Here is a 13,518-nt window from a genome sequence, read left to right as displayed (position 1 = left end):
TATGATCAATATTTCATTTGCTGCTCCTCCCAAACATTCATTACATGTGTTAAACAACCAGTAACAGGGGAGCAGCATATACTATTGTTAATATTTCATTTGCTGCTACTCCCAAACATTCATTACATGTGTTAAACAACCAGTAACAGGGAAGCAGCATATACTATTAATATTTCATTTGCTGCTACCCCAAACAATCATTACATGCGTTAAACAACCAGTAACAGGGGAGCAGCATATACATGTAAATATGGTCAATATTTAATTTGCTGCTCCTCACAACCATCCATTACATGTGTTAAACAACCAGTAACAGGGGAGCAGCATATACTATTAATATTTCATTTGCTGCTACCCCAAACAATCATTACATGCGTTAAACAACCAGTAACAGGGGAGCAGCATATAAATATGATCAATATTTCATTTTACTACTGGTATTTGTTTTGCAGATATGAAAAGGCATGAAAATCCTAAGGTTGCTGCATACACACTCTGTTGTACAAAAGTGTGGTCCACACTTTTTGTACAACAGATTGTGTATGCAGCAACAGACAGAATTAGTATTCACAGCTGCCATCCATGAAGAAAACTCACTACATTTTTTAAAAGATGATGTCGAAAGGAAAGTATAAACGGGTATAAAAAAAAGCATGGATTCAGGGTTGATTGGAAGGGGAAAGAATGAGTATCCTGAAATGAAATGCAGAGTAGCACTTCCTGGTTCTTGTTTTGCAGAAAAGTTATTACTATGGTAACTTTGCCATCCAATGTCATCCTCCGTGTTCATAGCACTCCACAGCCAGTCAAAACTGGAAGTAATCATTTGATGGATGTGTTTGATACCATTGAAGTAACCTTCTGCAACGGGGTCCTGGCGAGGACAAGTGGAAAAAAATCTTGATCACCTATTGATTTTAAAATAGATTAAACAGGTATAACACTATTGATGGCCCTATTGGATCTCATGCTCTTCTCAAACTGAGCCCAGAAGAGTTCTTGACCATCCTCATCATCTGTCCAGAGCATGTAAGGTTTGTTCTTACTCAGGAACAACCGAACTAGATATGGAAGGTCAGCATCCCGGATGTCCTCAAGGAAAATCAGGATGACCATGTCCAGTTTGGTATCGTTGATTTGCTCCAGGGCAATGCGCAACTTGGTCAAGAACCATGCATCATTTATACAGTTATAGCTGATCAAGAGGACTGTCTTGAAGCTGTTATCAACAACATAGTGAAGAGCATTGATGTAGAACATCGCAATGTTGAGGTCATTGTCACCAAAGGCCACCTTCTGGAGATGTGGAAACCTTTCCTGCAGAACTCGCTTCAGGATGCCGTCAACCCATTCCTGGTCGTCTTCGTTATACATAATGTTTAGCTGGTATTCGTAGTCCTGCGCATCAAATTCATGGTTGATTTCTTCGTAGCCACAGATGGCTAGCTTCAGGAGGAAGAACTTGTAGTTCAGCCACCATCGCTGCCGGTAAGTCACCAGGCCAATCACCAATACCACAAGACCTGAAAGGGATACACTAGTGATCATCACAAAGTCTAGTCCACAATATTTGTCTGGGTTAAATGTTAGTATGGGTGAATCCACCTCTGCTTTGATTGATGTTAGTGAGCAGAGAGTTTGCTTGGGACGCCTGAGTTCAATGTTGCCAGAACGAAGCCATTTCACAAACCAACTCAGGTGGCAAGTACAGGAGAATGGATTTCCAGCTGCATCTATTCTCAGTGTCGTATTTGTTGGGAAGGACGTCATAGGTTCTATGGTGGTGATTCTGTTTTGCTGGATGAACAGACTATGCAAAGAGGTGGTTTCCTTGAACAATGTTCCTGGAATGGTCTCAAGTTTATTATTGCCTAAGAACAGAACAGCAAGGTGGTATTGCCTTTGAAGCAGAGACTCGGGCACCTTCATAATCGCATTGTCCCGGACGTCCAGAGTTGTGAGGGCAGTCAGGCTATCAAAGACACCACAGCTCAGAACGGATATAGTACACTGAGACAGGTAAAGAACCATGAGTTTTTTCATGGGGTTAAAAGTACCTGGCTCTAATATATCAAACTGATTTTGTCTCAGGTCCAGAACTATCAGGGAATTTAATCCCCAAAAGAGGGTCCTATTTGTCTTAGAATGGTGTATATCTGCACTTTTCAAGCTGCAGTCGCGCATGATTAGCCTATTGAGCGATGAAGCATTCGTAAATTGGCTCAGGGTGGTCATCTTTAACGGAGCAAAGGACAAGTCCAACACTTGCAGATGTCCCAGGTAGCGAAAAGCACTGTTGATGATTTGCTGATTCTCGTTAGTGAGATACAGCTCTTGAAGGTGTCTCAAGTTGATAAAGGAGTATGGGGAGTATGTCTGAGAGATTTCATTGTTAGACATGTTCAGAAATTGAAGATTTGTGAAACTCCACATAAAGAACCTTCGGATCGTTTTGAATTTGTTAGAAGACAGGTCTATATGTTCTACTGAAGGAATTGTCACGTTACTCCTAGGAATTTCTTCTATATTATTATGTGCTAAGCATAGGTGGGAGAGTGAGGATAAGCCTGATACTAAATCAATGAATAGACTTGCAATCTGATTACCATTGAGCTTAAGTGTGGATAACATGTGTAGGCAGGAAAATGTCTTAAAGCTCAGAGTTGTCATGCGATTATAAGACAAATCCAAATCAATTAGGTTTTCCAATCCACAGAATGATTTACTAGATAAGTTAGCAACTCTGTTTCTATGAAGCGAAATATTTTTTGTCTGATTGAACCCCCAAAACGCGTAATCGGGTAAATATCGTATTCTGTTTCCTGTCATGATTATCTTAGATATTTGACCATGATCTTCTAGATCAATGTGAGATTTGTTCCCTGAAATTATATATTCAATCTTGCAAGCATTTACATCTAGATTTGTAATAGCACTTCTCCCTATAACCACTGAAGGAATGAAGTTTTGAAAATTGTTGTGTGACAGCAACAACCAATTCACTGTCTTCAAATAGGAGAAAACCTTAAAAGGAAGACTGTGTAAGGCATTTCCTCTTAGGTAAAGTTTTTCTAGTGAGCAGTTCTGTAGCGGTTCAAAGTCAAGGGCATCAAGAAAAGCAATTCTATTGTGAGATACATCAAGGATTGTGATGCTGTTGGACCATGGAAGTGCACTGCGTGGGAAAGAAACCAATCTGTTTTTGCCGAGAATTAGTATAGAGAGGAAACGGTTATCACGGAACAACCCTGGGGGAAGAGAAACAAGTATGTTGTCTCGTAGACTTAATTTCCTGAGGTGACTCAGAGACTCAAAGGCACCATGTTCTATCTTTGACAGAACATTGTGTTCTAGTCCTAAGGAAGTGATATTTGGAAGATATGCAAAAGAACCATTAAACAATGTTGGTATTGTATTGAAGGAGAGATCGACCATTACTGCATTGCGTGGAAGATCCTGAGGAACAGATTTCAGGTGTAGGTGAGTGCAGATGGCTTTTGTTCCAAGGTGTGTATTCGTGAGGATGCATCCTTTGGTCGACTCAGAGCTGAGACTTCCTGAAACATCCTTGACAGGCCACTCGGCCAAAAGCAGGGACATGGTAAAGAGCAGTATCCCCAGACAGGAGGAAACCTTTGAGGCGTTCATGGTGGTATCAACAGCCATCATGATTGTGATCTGGAAGGTGTCACAAATTAACGATCCTACCCTTGTTGCTCTCAGGATGGATAAATGTATCTGTAATGATTTCTGGCCTTCAGGTAGTGGTGTAAAACTGTTTTCACAAGTACAAAATCGGCATCTTCTTTTTGGTTTCAGAAAAGCCAAAGCTGCATGTATTTGTACAATGACAAACTGCAGTTTGGAATTGTCTTCCAAATTGCGATGTCACCACTGCAGAAGCAACTCGTGATCACTTTAAATTGCTAGAAGAGAGTCAGGAATCTTGCCTCGTCCATAGACCTCCTCCCCTTGAATGGTTGTCCGTAGCGACATTTGCTGCTGAATAATCATTTCATCTTCATTGTCGACATGAAGAACAATGCAGCTGCAAAATTGATGTGTTATGCTTCTGTGCAGATATGACTTAAAACAGCCTGAAGCAAAGATAAGGATTGCAAAGATGAAGTGGCAAGGGACAGATTATTCCGCAAATCAATGATTTCTTCAGTGTATCGATAGCAGACTGATGAATAATGTCAAAGTTTCTTGAGCTCGAATGCAACGTAAAATCAGAAAATCAGTTTGTTAACCGAGTGTCAAAGTCAGATAGCACCTGATAACAATGGAATTGTTAATCACTCTGAAATACATTTACATAACTTGAAGGTTGCAACCTAATTGTGATTTTGTTAGAAAACAATAATTTGTAATGACTTTATTTAGCTTTTCTACTTTCGTTTTTCAGATCTGATTAGTAATGAAAGTACTGTACTTGGAATGTAATCATATACGGAACTAATGTACAATTTTTTTTTAAAGAAAACTTGACATGCCTTGATAACTGGATAAACTTGTTATTACTTGGATGTATGTTAATGTTTCACTTCCTTTAATAAAGCAAACATATCCTGATTACTCAAATCAATAAAGATGAATGGTGTTATATTTCTTGGATTTTCCCTACTCTCTATCTTTTTTATTGTTTTCATCCCTAAAGTAACCACTAGTCGAACTTTATGAAATGAAATAATTTTAGTGGGTGTATTTAACAATTTAGCAGGAAATAATTGGTTTTATTTCCCCCCCCCCAAAAGAAAAAAAATTCCTATTGATATGAAACAACAGTCTTTTGAATCTTGATTATAGAATAGGCTAATTATGAAAAGATATTGTTTTGTACATGTAGTATTATGATATAACCTACAGATATTCAATCACTATGGCTTATGCAGATTTCCTGTATAAATTACACCGCGTATGCGCTTTTGTCACAGTGCGCCGAATTGACGCCTGTTAGATACGCTATTTTATTCATGAGTCCACTGTTTTGAATGGGGACATCCGGATAGACCACGGGTCCGATAGTCCGCGGGGTCTATGTCAAACCTTCTAGAATAGGTAGCCCTTGTCAATTGCCCCTGAATACTACCCCTGTGGACCGCATGTTATCTTTATTAATAATAGGCGGATCCAGGGTGTGAGGGGCCCACTATTAGCGGAGCAAAAAACAAAGAAAAAAGGGGAAAGAAAAGAAAACTAGATTTTAATTCGTCATGTGGACGAATTCAATGGTCTGTCCTTATTCTCGCCATCATGATCATTATCAATATGTTCATGCTGATCAATATGATCATCAAGATGACAACTGAATGTTCATTATTGATAGACGCCCTGAGGAAGACGGGAGATGATAAAGCACTGTGAAAAAGGTCTGTTTAATTTATGACAATACATGTGATATGAAAAAAAGTAATTATAATCTGTTTTAACTTTTATGCCTTTTAATAAAGGATCATGTACGAGGGGGTAAAAAGAAAAAAAAATGAAAAAAATCATCTTGTTCACCCCAGGATTCGAACCTGGGACCCCAAGGACGCTAGTCATGTGCGTTATCCATTCAGCCACGATATTCCCAACATACATGTTCCCACAGATATTACACGTAAGCAAATTTGAGAATAACAAATCCAATTTTGCGAGCGAAAAACAGGCATGTTCCAGGCATCTGATAAAAAAATCGAGGGAATGTGATCGAAAGCTTAGAATCTCAGCTAAAACATACTAAAAGCTCGGAAAACTGACAAGAAAAAAATGGAGATATGGCTCACGAAATAGAGGAATGTCGAATATAGTTTTGAGAAAAAGTCATGTCCCATAGAGTTTGCACGCAAAATACATGTGATATGAAAAAAAGCAATTATAATCTGTTTCATCTTGCTAAATTTTAACTTTTATACCTTTTAATTGTCATGAAGGATCAAGGTGGTAAAAAGAAAAAAAAATGGGGAAAAAAATAATCTTGTTTACCCCAGGACTTGAACCTGCGCCCCCCGAGAACGCAAGTCAAGTGCGTTATCCATTGAGCCACGATACTCCCCATAGAGATTACACCAGGTTCTCAAGGTCATGGAAAATCCTGGAAAAAATTGTGGTCCTGGAAAGTCGGGGAATTTGGAAAATTTGTGAAAAGTCATGGAATTGCATTGCCTCATGGCTATGGCAGCTTTCCGTTTTGTCGTGTCTCGCAAAGTTCTCTCATACCTAATTATATCCACCGGCGATATATGATTTTGGTGTCTAAACTATGGTTTCAAGGGTCAAATTATATATAAGGAAAAGTTACAATGACAGTCATTGGTCTAGTATCTTCAAAATTCCAAGATGGCTTCAAAAATGGAGTACAAAATGTCTGATGTTACTTTTTTTCATAAAGGACATACATGTAGTTTGTTCAATATCTGTCTGGGGAATATGAGTTTGGTGTCTAAACCATGGTTTAAAGGGTCAAGTAATACACAAGGGTTAGTTACAAGACCAATCCACATTCCTCACTCAAAATACTCATGGCCATGAATAAATTGATTGCTTTGTACAATTTTACTCAACATTCATGGCAATTAGTTGACATATCAAGTCACAACTGATCAAGCACTACCAGCATGGCTATCAGAACACAATACATTCAAAAGGTTCTGAATCTCTTAGTTACAGAAGATGTTTCAATTGCTATTTTAGCGTCAAATAATGTGTCCTCTCTGGAATGAATTTTAATGAAATACCAAAACAGGCATCAAATGTCCAATTTTCAAGATATCCTCATTATTTTTGGAGCATATAGAGAAATACACTTGTTAATTTAACTGATGTCCTCAAGTTGTATCACAAATGGCCTCATTTTTTTGTAATGTAGAGTGAAATGCAGCACTATGTTGAGAATTTTAGGATGAGGATGTCTTTGTTAGCCTTTTTTTCATGTCACCTTATTGTAAAACTTAAATGTCACTCTTTTGTAATAATTGGCTCATGTTTGACATATGTTAAGTGTTTCATCTTCATATAATGCAGGGTTCTCCCGGAAATTTGAAAACATAATTCCATGACTTTATGTGGAAGTTTTGTAGTAAAGGTGAATTCAGGATCCCAATTTCAATATGTCAGGAAAATTTGACATTTACATCTACATGTATTGTATAGTTCACTTTTGTGACAAGATCTGCATGCTATGCTCTGAAAATTTGGAAATAGTTCATGGAAATATGTCAGTTCAAGAAATTACATGAGTATGTGTTCAAGACAATTTTGAATCTTGATGTTGGTGAAACGAAAAAATAGTACTGTACCCTGGTCAGAAACAGACCATATACCAATGATAATACATGTAGATGTACATGTCATGAGTAAGGTAGTGGGTGGAATGGATGGCTGTGAGGGAGGCTATGGAGGCCATCCATCATAATGTGTCTGATTTTGGAAACGGTGCCAGAAAGCAAGTCATGGAAAGCAGCAATTTAGTCATGGAAAAGTCATGGAATTCTGTTTTCAAATTTTTGTGGGAACCCTGTTACACGTAAGCAAATTTGAGAATTACAATTCCAATTTTGCAAGTGAAAAACGGGCATCTGATAAAAAATGAAGGAACATTTGCGATAGCCCAGAATCTCGGCTACATCATACTGAAAGCCCAGCGAAAACCGACAATAAATTGTGGAGATATTGCTCAGGAAATAGAGGAATGCAGAATTCAGTTTTGACAAAAAGTAATTTCCCAACGACATTACACACAAAATAAGGAAAAATGACATGCCTCTTTTCATCGCTGTTTTACGCAATGATGCGTTTCTCAAAACGAAAATTCATTGTTAACTGAGGAGAAAGAGTATATTCTAAACTACAATATATTAAAATCTGGGCGAAAAACGATCTATATTCGAGAAGTTACAACCAAATTTGCATAAATTTGATGACGTCATTTTTGAAAAAATGAAATTTTTAGTTTAGGCGCCATTTTGATGACGTCATGATATAATTTAGGGACAATGGTGACATGAAATCATATCTACAACTCATATTCTATCGATATATGAAAAAAAATTGGGGGTTAATGGACTTTTTAAAGAGCTATACTGAATTTTGAAAAGGCATGGTTTTGCCATATAAAGCCTATGGAGAGCGCGCGCGCACACACATGCTACAAATTTAAACAGACGATAATTTCCTTATTATTGGTCGTAGAGAGCTAAATTGGGTATCAAATTGCTCAGAATTATATTATCAATCCAATGATGTAAAAAAAACGGTGTTTTTGCACTGCGTTAAGGCATTACGCGCGGAAACGCGCACGCATACGTGTGCGCGCAATTTTTTGAAATGCTTAGAATGACCTGAAACGTACTCTACTTTGGTCGAAAAGTGATTTTGAGCATTTTAAAATTTTGACGCGCGTGTCATGACCTCCAGGTGACCTTGGATGACATGACCTGATGACCCTTGACCTGATGACCCTTGACCTGAAGTTGATGTGATGTTAATTTGATCGTTTTTTGATAATTGATAATGGAGATATGATTGATAATGTGATTTTACAAAATGGCGCCTAGAGGAAGTCATCATGACCTGATGACATTTAAAAGCTTATTCTGACGTGTCCATGACAGATCCTATAAATGACATGAAATTCAGTAAAATTGACCAAGTCCATTTTGAGATATCTTGGCAACAGAAAAATCCGTAAAAATAAATAAAAATTAGAAGAAGAAGAAAATTCTGATGAAATTAAGAGGTGATCTGTCAAAGACAGACCATCTAAAAATATGAAATGAGAGGAGAAAGACAAGGAATAGATAATATAGGGTATTTATATTGCGCACATATCCACCTTGTTAGGTGCTCAAGGCGCTCCTACATGTATATTACCCGGCTAAGCTAGGCATTCATAGCGCACACAGCTTTTTAAGGAATTACTTCCTACCGGTACCCATTTACCTCACCTGGGTTGAGTGCAGCACATTGTGGATCAGTTTCTTGCTGAAGGAAATTACGCCATTGCTTGGATTCGAACCCACTACCCTCTGTAGTCCGAAGACTAATCCACTGGGCCACAACGCTCCACGTATGAGAAGGAAGATGAGTGAAACGAAACACGTACATGCTCGTTGCTTCTCCGGAAATGGGGTCAATGTAGGGAAAATGTGGAATAGAATTTTTCCTGACTTTTTCTTTAATTAGGGGATAGTTTTCATGGACAGTTTTTTGGGTTAAATCTCTAAGTAGGGTCTCTAATATAGTCCAGAAGCATGCGAAAAGGCGGTTATTTTGCTAACTCCTTTAAAAGGGGGCAATAGGGAGTAATATTCATGCGGGTTCCCTTCAAAAATAAATTTTAACATGGCTTCCTCTAACAATAGGCAGTATCTCTTAGAATCATGAACAAGCATACGTGTATGGTTCACACCCTGAGTGTGGGGGGTCCACACGTCTCACAGACAATTATACACACCGCATACATTCGTAATTCCGAAGCTTCGTTATTCCGAAGGTTCGTTATTCCGAAGGTTCGTAATTCCGAAGCTTCGTTATTCCGAAGGTTCGTTATTCCGAAGGTTCGTAATTCCGAAGATTCGTTAATCTGAAAACGAAATGAGGTTTGTAATTCTGAAGGTTCGTTAGTCCGAAAATGAAATGATTGACGAACCTTGTTTCGTTTTCGGAACAACAAACTTTATTTCGTTTTCGGACTAACGAACCTTCGGAACATCGAACATAATTTTGTTTTCGGATTATCGAACCTTCGGAATAAGAAACCTTCAGAATAACGCCACTGATGTTCGGATTAACAAACCCTTTTACGTTTTAGGATTAAAGAACATCGAGGTACAGGCAATTCACGTGTTTCGGAATTACGAAGTGTAACCAAAAATCGATTAGAACGTGTACTTTACGCGCAGACAGGTCAATAGTTCGTTATACAGGGTGTCCCCCCCAAAAAAGCGGTAAGATAAAATGCAAATGGCCATTCACAGCATGCACCCCTCCTCCCAAATAAAATGTCCTTTTAATAAGGCAGCTTTTGTAATATAAAATATCAATTAGTGTGAAATTTCTTTCGTCTCGATCCATTGCTTTTGAACAGAGAGTCTATTATGTAACAGCAGAGCATTACATCCCATTCCAAGTTGGAAGATTATGCATGCAAAAGCAAACACAAGCATTTCAAATCTAATGATTATTATTTTTTTTACTAATTTCATCAAATCTACTGAACTTCACTTGAAACCGTATCTCAATGATGATTATAGTTTGGTCTTGATAGGCACATTGTTCCCCTGGGGCCCGTTGCAGAAAGAGTTGCATTTAAACGCAAGTCAAAAAATCAATCGCAATTCCCAAATGCGCGCTGTTGATTGGTTGAAAATCAAGTTGCGCGTGATTTTTAGAGTTGCGATTGTTTGCAACTCTTTCTGCAACGGGCCCCAGGGGCCTGGTCTTGATAGGGTTAATTAAGTATAAAAACATGTTAGCAATTATTATGTGATGAATTAGAGGGACATAGAGGGAATTAGAGGGCGGTAAGTTGTAGTATTAGGCATCATTCAATCAATGCACTCTTTTCTCTTTCTTTTGACAACAAGCAGATGTAACAGAGCAAAGAATAGCTTGACATTAAACTGTCAAAACCAAGTTTGTGCAGATAAAAGCAATTAATAACGCGATGGCGAAACGGCTCATGATCAAAAGATTTGATGAGAACAAAAACAAAACAAAAAACAGAACACACACACATTCACAAAACAATAATGAATCCATACTTTCTCAGACGGCAATTGCATTATGTACATTTAATCTGTGTAAACTTAGTTTATATTAAATTTTCAAACATTCGTAACTTTTTGTGTACTTTCTTAAAGGTCAAGTCCAACCAAAGAGAAAATGTTGATTTGAATAAATAGAGAAAACCAAACTAGCATAACGCTGAAAATTTTATCAAAATCGGATGTAAAATAAGAAAGCTGTGACATTTAAAATATTTTCCCCCAAAACAGTCTCCTCATGTACATACCGACCAGACCGTGCATACATGTATTACTCTTTCATAAAATCAAGCGAAATTTAAAATGTCATAACTTTCTTATTTTTCATCCGATTTCATTTTAGCTAATATGTTTGCTGGATTTTTCTCTTTTTATTCAAATAAACTATTTGCTGAGATGGACTTGTCCTCTAAATGCATTTGATGCCAAAGGAAAGAAATTCTTCAACTTTCAAATGCCTCACTTACAATGCTTTTATACAGGTTCAGGTTTTTCTGAGACGCACTGTAGCCTATATTTCGTGGAATCTGCTACTAGGAATGTGTACGGGAATGTTTGTCAATTTCATCTTGCTATGAGGGGCCCTGCTTCACTCATTTTTCGGGAACGGATTTGGGCCTTTAAAACATATCTTGGAGAAGAAAAAAAAGTATCGGAGACGTCTTCCATGGGGGTTGGGGTGGGGGGGGGCTTTCGGGGCCTAGGCCCCCGGGTAGGTGAAAAGGGGATTAGTCTATATGTTATTATGTAATTTCAGAAAGGGTGAGAAAAATGTTACCTTTGATAATTATTTGCAATTAAAAAAAATTATTTCATCTTGTAATGTTTTGTGATACATACATGATTTGTATGATCATGAATGTATTGAAATAAAAAAGTATTAAAAAAAATCCTTAAAGAAGTTGTCACGTGGTGATTGCCCTTTTTGTTATTGTTATAGAACCCCATTGTCTCGTATTATTTGACCCTTTGACCTCTCGATGACATTATAAACTCGCTATATCCTGATCATATTTTACACACACCGCGGACTATCAGACCCGCGGTCTATCAGACCCGCGGACTAATGGACCCGCGATCTATCAGACCCTCGGACTTTCGGGCTGTAACAGTTTTGAATTAATGAGTCCACTCTTCAAACAGTCGACTCATGAATAAAATAGCGTATCTAACCATGGTAACAGGCATCAATTTAGCGCACTGTGACAAAAACAGGCATTGGCATTGCATATTTTTTATACACATATTTATACAGGAAATCTGCATAAACCATGGATTCAACCGTTGGTTTTCAAAACCACCTTTGTGAATTCGGACCTATATTTGTGAGATAAGTGTTCAATGGTTTCCTTTATAGTTAAAAGTGTGGAAAGTGGAAACTTGTATTTTCTTATTCTTTTAATATGTACATGTAAATGTATGGAACATTGTTTTTTTTATATGTTGATGCTTTTCACTGAAAGTCATACAATGTGAGGTACTGGAAAGAAAGGAATTGTCATTTCAGAAATCAGAATTCTTGGGACTTTTATACAGAGCGTCCCACAAAAATGAAACTGAGAATTAGCAATGATTTATCATAACTTAATCTAGTGCTGCAAGTCAGGCGGCATGTTCGGGTTCGGATCGGTTCGGCAGGGTTCGGCAATTTTTTTCCGAACTTTGGTTCGGTTCGGGGTTCGGCAATGAATGCCAAATTAAATTTAACATATAAAAAATAAAGATCGCCGACCTTCAAACAAGTAATCTCGTGCATGATCCGTCATGTATTAATAATAAATTTTGTTTCTAAAAAGAATAGTTAAGATAATTGTTGAACTTTCTTTTGTTTTAATTAACAAAAATAAATCATTTCTACTTTCATTTTTGAAATGAAAATAAAAAAAAAAATATAAAGAAAAAAATATTGATAACGAGAGAATCAGGACAGAAACAGAATTACAAAGATCAGAATATTTTTTCACGATTATTTCATGTAGATATGATCATGATCGATTACGATGTGATTGCCAACGCAGCTTCTCAAATTGGAAAGTGTTGATCGGGAATGTCGAAATAGTAGACAAACAACCTCCACTCAACTGTTATTATACCGGTAAAATTCACATTCCAAAGAATATGAGTGTTTTAGAAAGTCCCCATTTTCTGAAAAGTGGTAAAATCTGGTCAATGAATTACTTAAAAGATAAAATATCAGTCCATTCTTGGTCCAGAAAGATCGACGCTACGTGACTTCAAACATATTTCTAACACGAAAATGAGTACATGGGACTGTACTGTGTATTTTAGTGTTGTGAAATCACTCGGTGTTGATCGTCAGAACTAAGACGGAACTGATAATTTATCATTTCATTTTCAGTAATTGGCCAGATTAAACCACTTTTAAGAAAATATTGACAATGGAAAAACGTTTCAAGTTTGGAATACGAATTTTACCTGTATAATAGCGACCGAGAGCAGGTTGTTTGGACTTCCTGTTTCAACTTTCCTTACCAACCATTTCCGGAACATCGATCAGGGAACATGCGTTGATTTGGTTTGAATTTTTATCTTTTTTGTTTTTTTTTCACCCTCATTCCTTCATCTCTTATTTATTTATCTTTTATATTAATATAGAAATTTCAGAAGGTGGAATATATATACTTTACCATTACTTTGTCAGTCACAAGGAATTAATTTATGTCTTTTCAATTAAATGTACATCCCATTACAGCAATACGTAATTCAACTACACTTTTTAACTGAGTTAAGCTTAAAATGACCCCAC

General features: G+C 37.3%; 2 protein-coding genes across 3 annotated transcripts in view; one reads left to right on the top strand and one right to left on the bottom strand.

The window, feature by feature from the left end:
• The window catches only part of LOC121417198 (actin-like protein 6B), a 50,255-nt gene that overhangs the window by 15,734 nt on the left and 21,003 nt on the right, over positions 1-13,518 (top strand). The gene's annotated exons all lie outside the window — the stretch shown is intronic.
• LOC121417196 (slit homolog 1 protein-like) lies at positions 366-3,673 on the bottom strand. Its single transcript, XM_041610810.1, has one exon. The coding sequence runs from the start codon at positions 3,667-3,669 to the stop codon at positions 928-930; it is 2,742 nt and encodes a 913-aa protein (XP_041466744.1). The 5' UTR covers positions 3,670-3,673; the 3' UTR covers positions 366-927.

Source organism: Lytechinus variegatus, chromosome 6, assembly GCF_018143015.1.
Source record: "Lytechinus variegatus isolate NC3 chromosome 6, Lvar_3.0, whole genome shotgun sequence".
NCBI classification, from domain to species: Eukaryota; Metazoa; Echinodermata; class Echinoidea; order Temnopleuroida; family Toxopneustidae; genus Lytechinus; species Lytechinus variegatus.
This window is presented reverse-complemented; position numbering and strand designations above follow the sequence as displayed.

Coding starts and splice junctions, on each gene's coding strand:
- LOC121417196 (XM_041610810.1), bottom strand. CDS start 3,669: ATGATGGCTGTTGATACCACCATGAACGCCTCAAAGGTTTCCTCCTGT.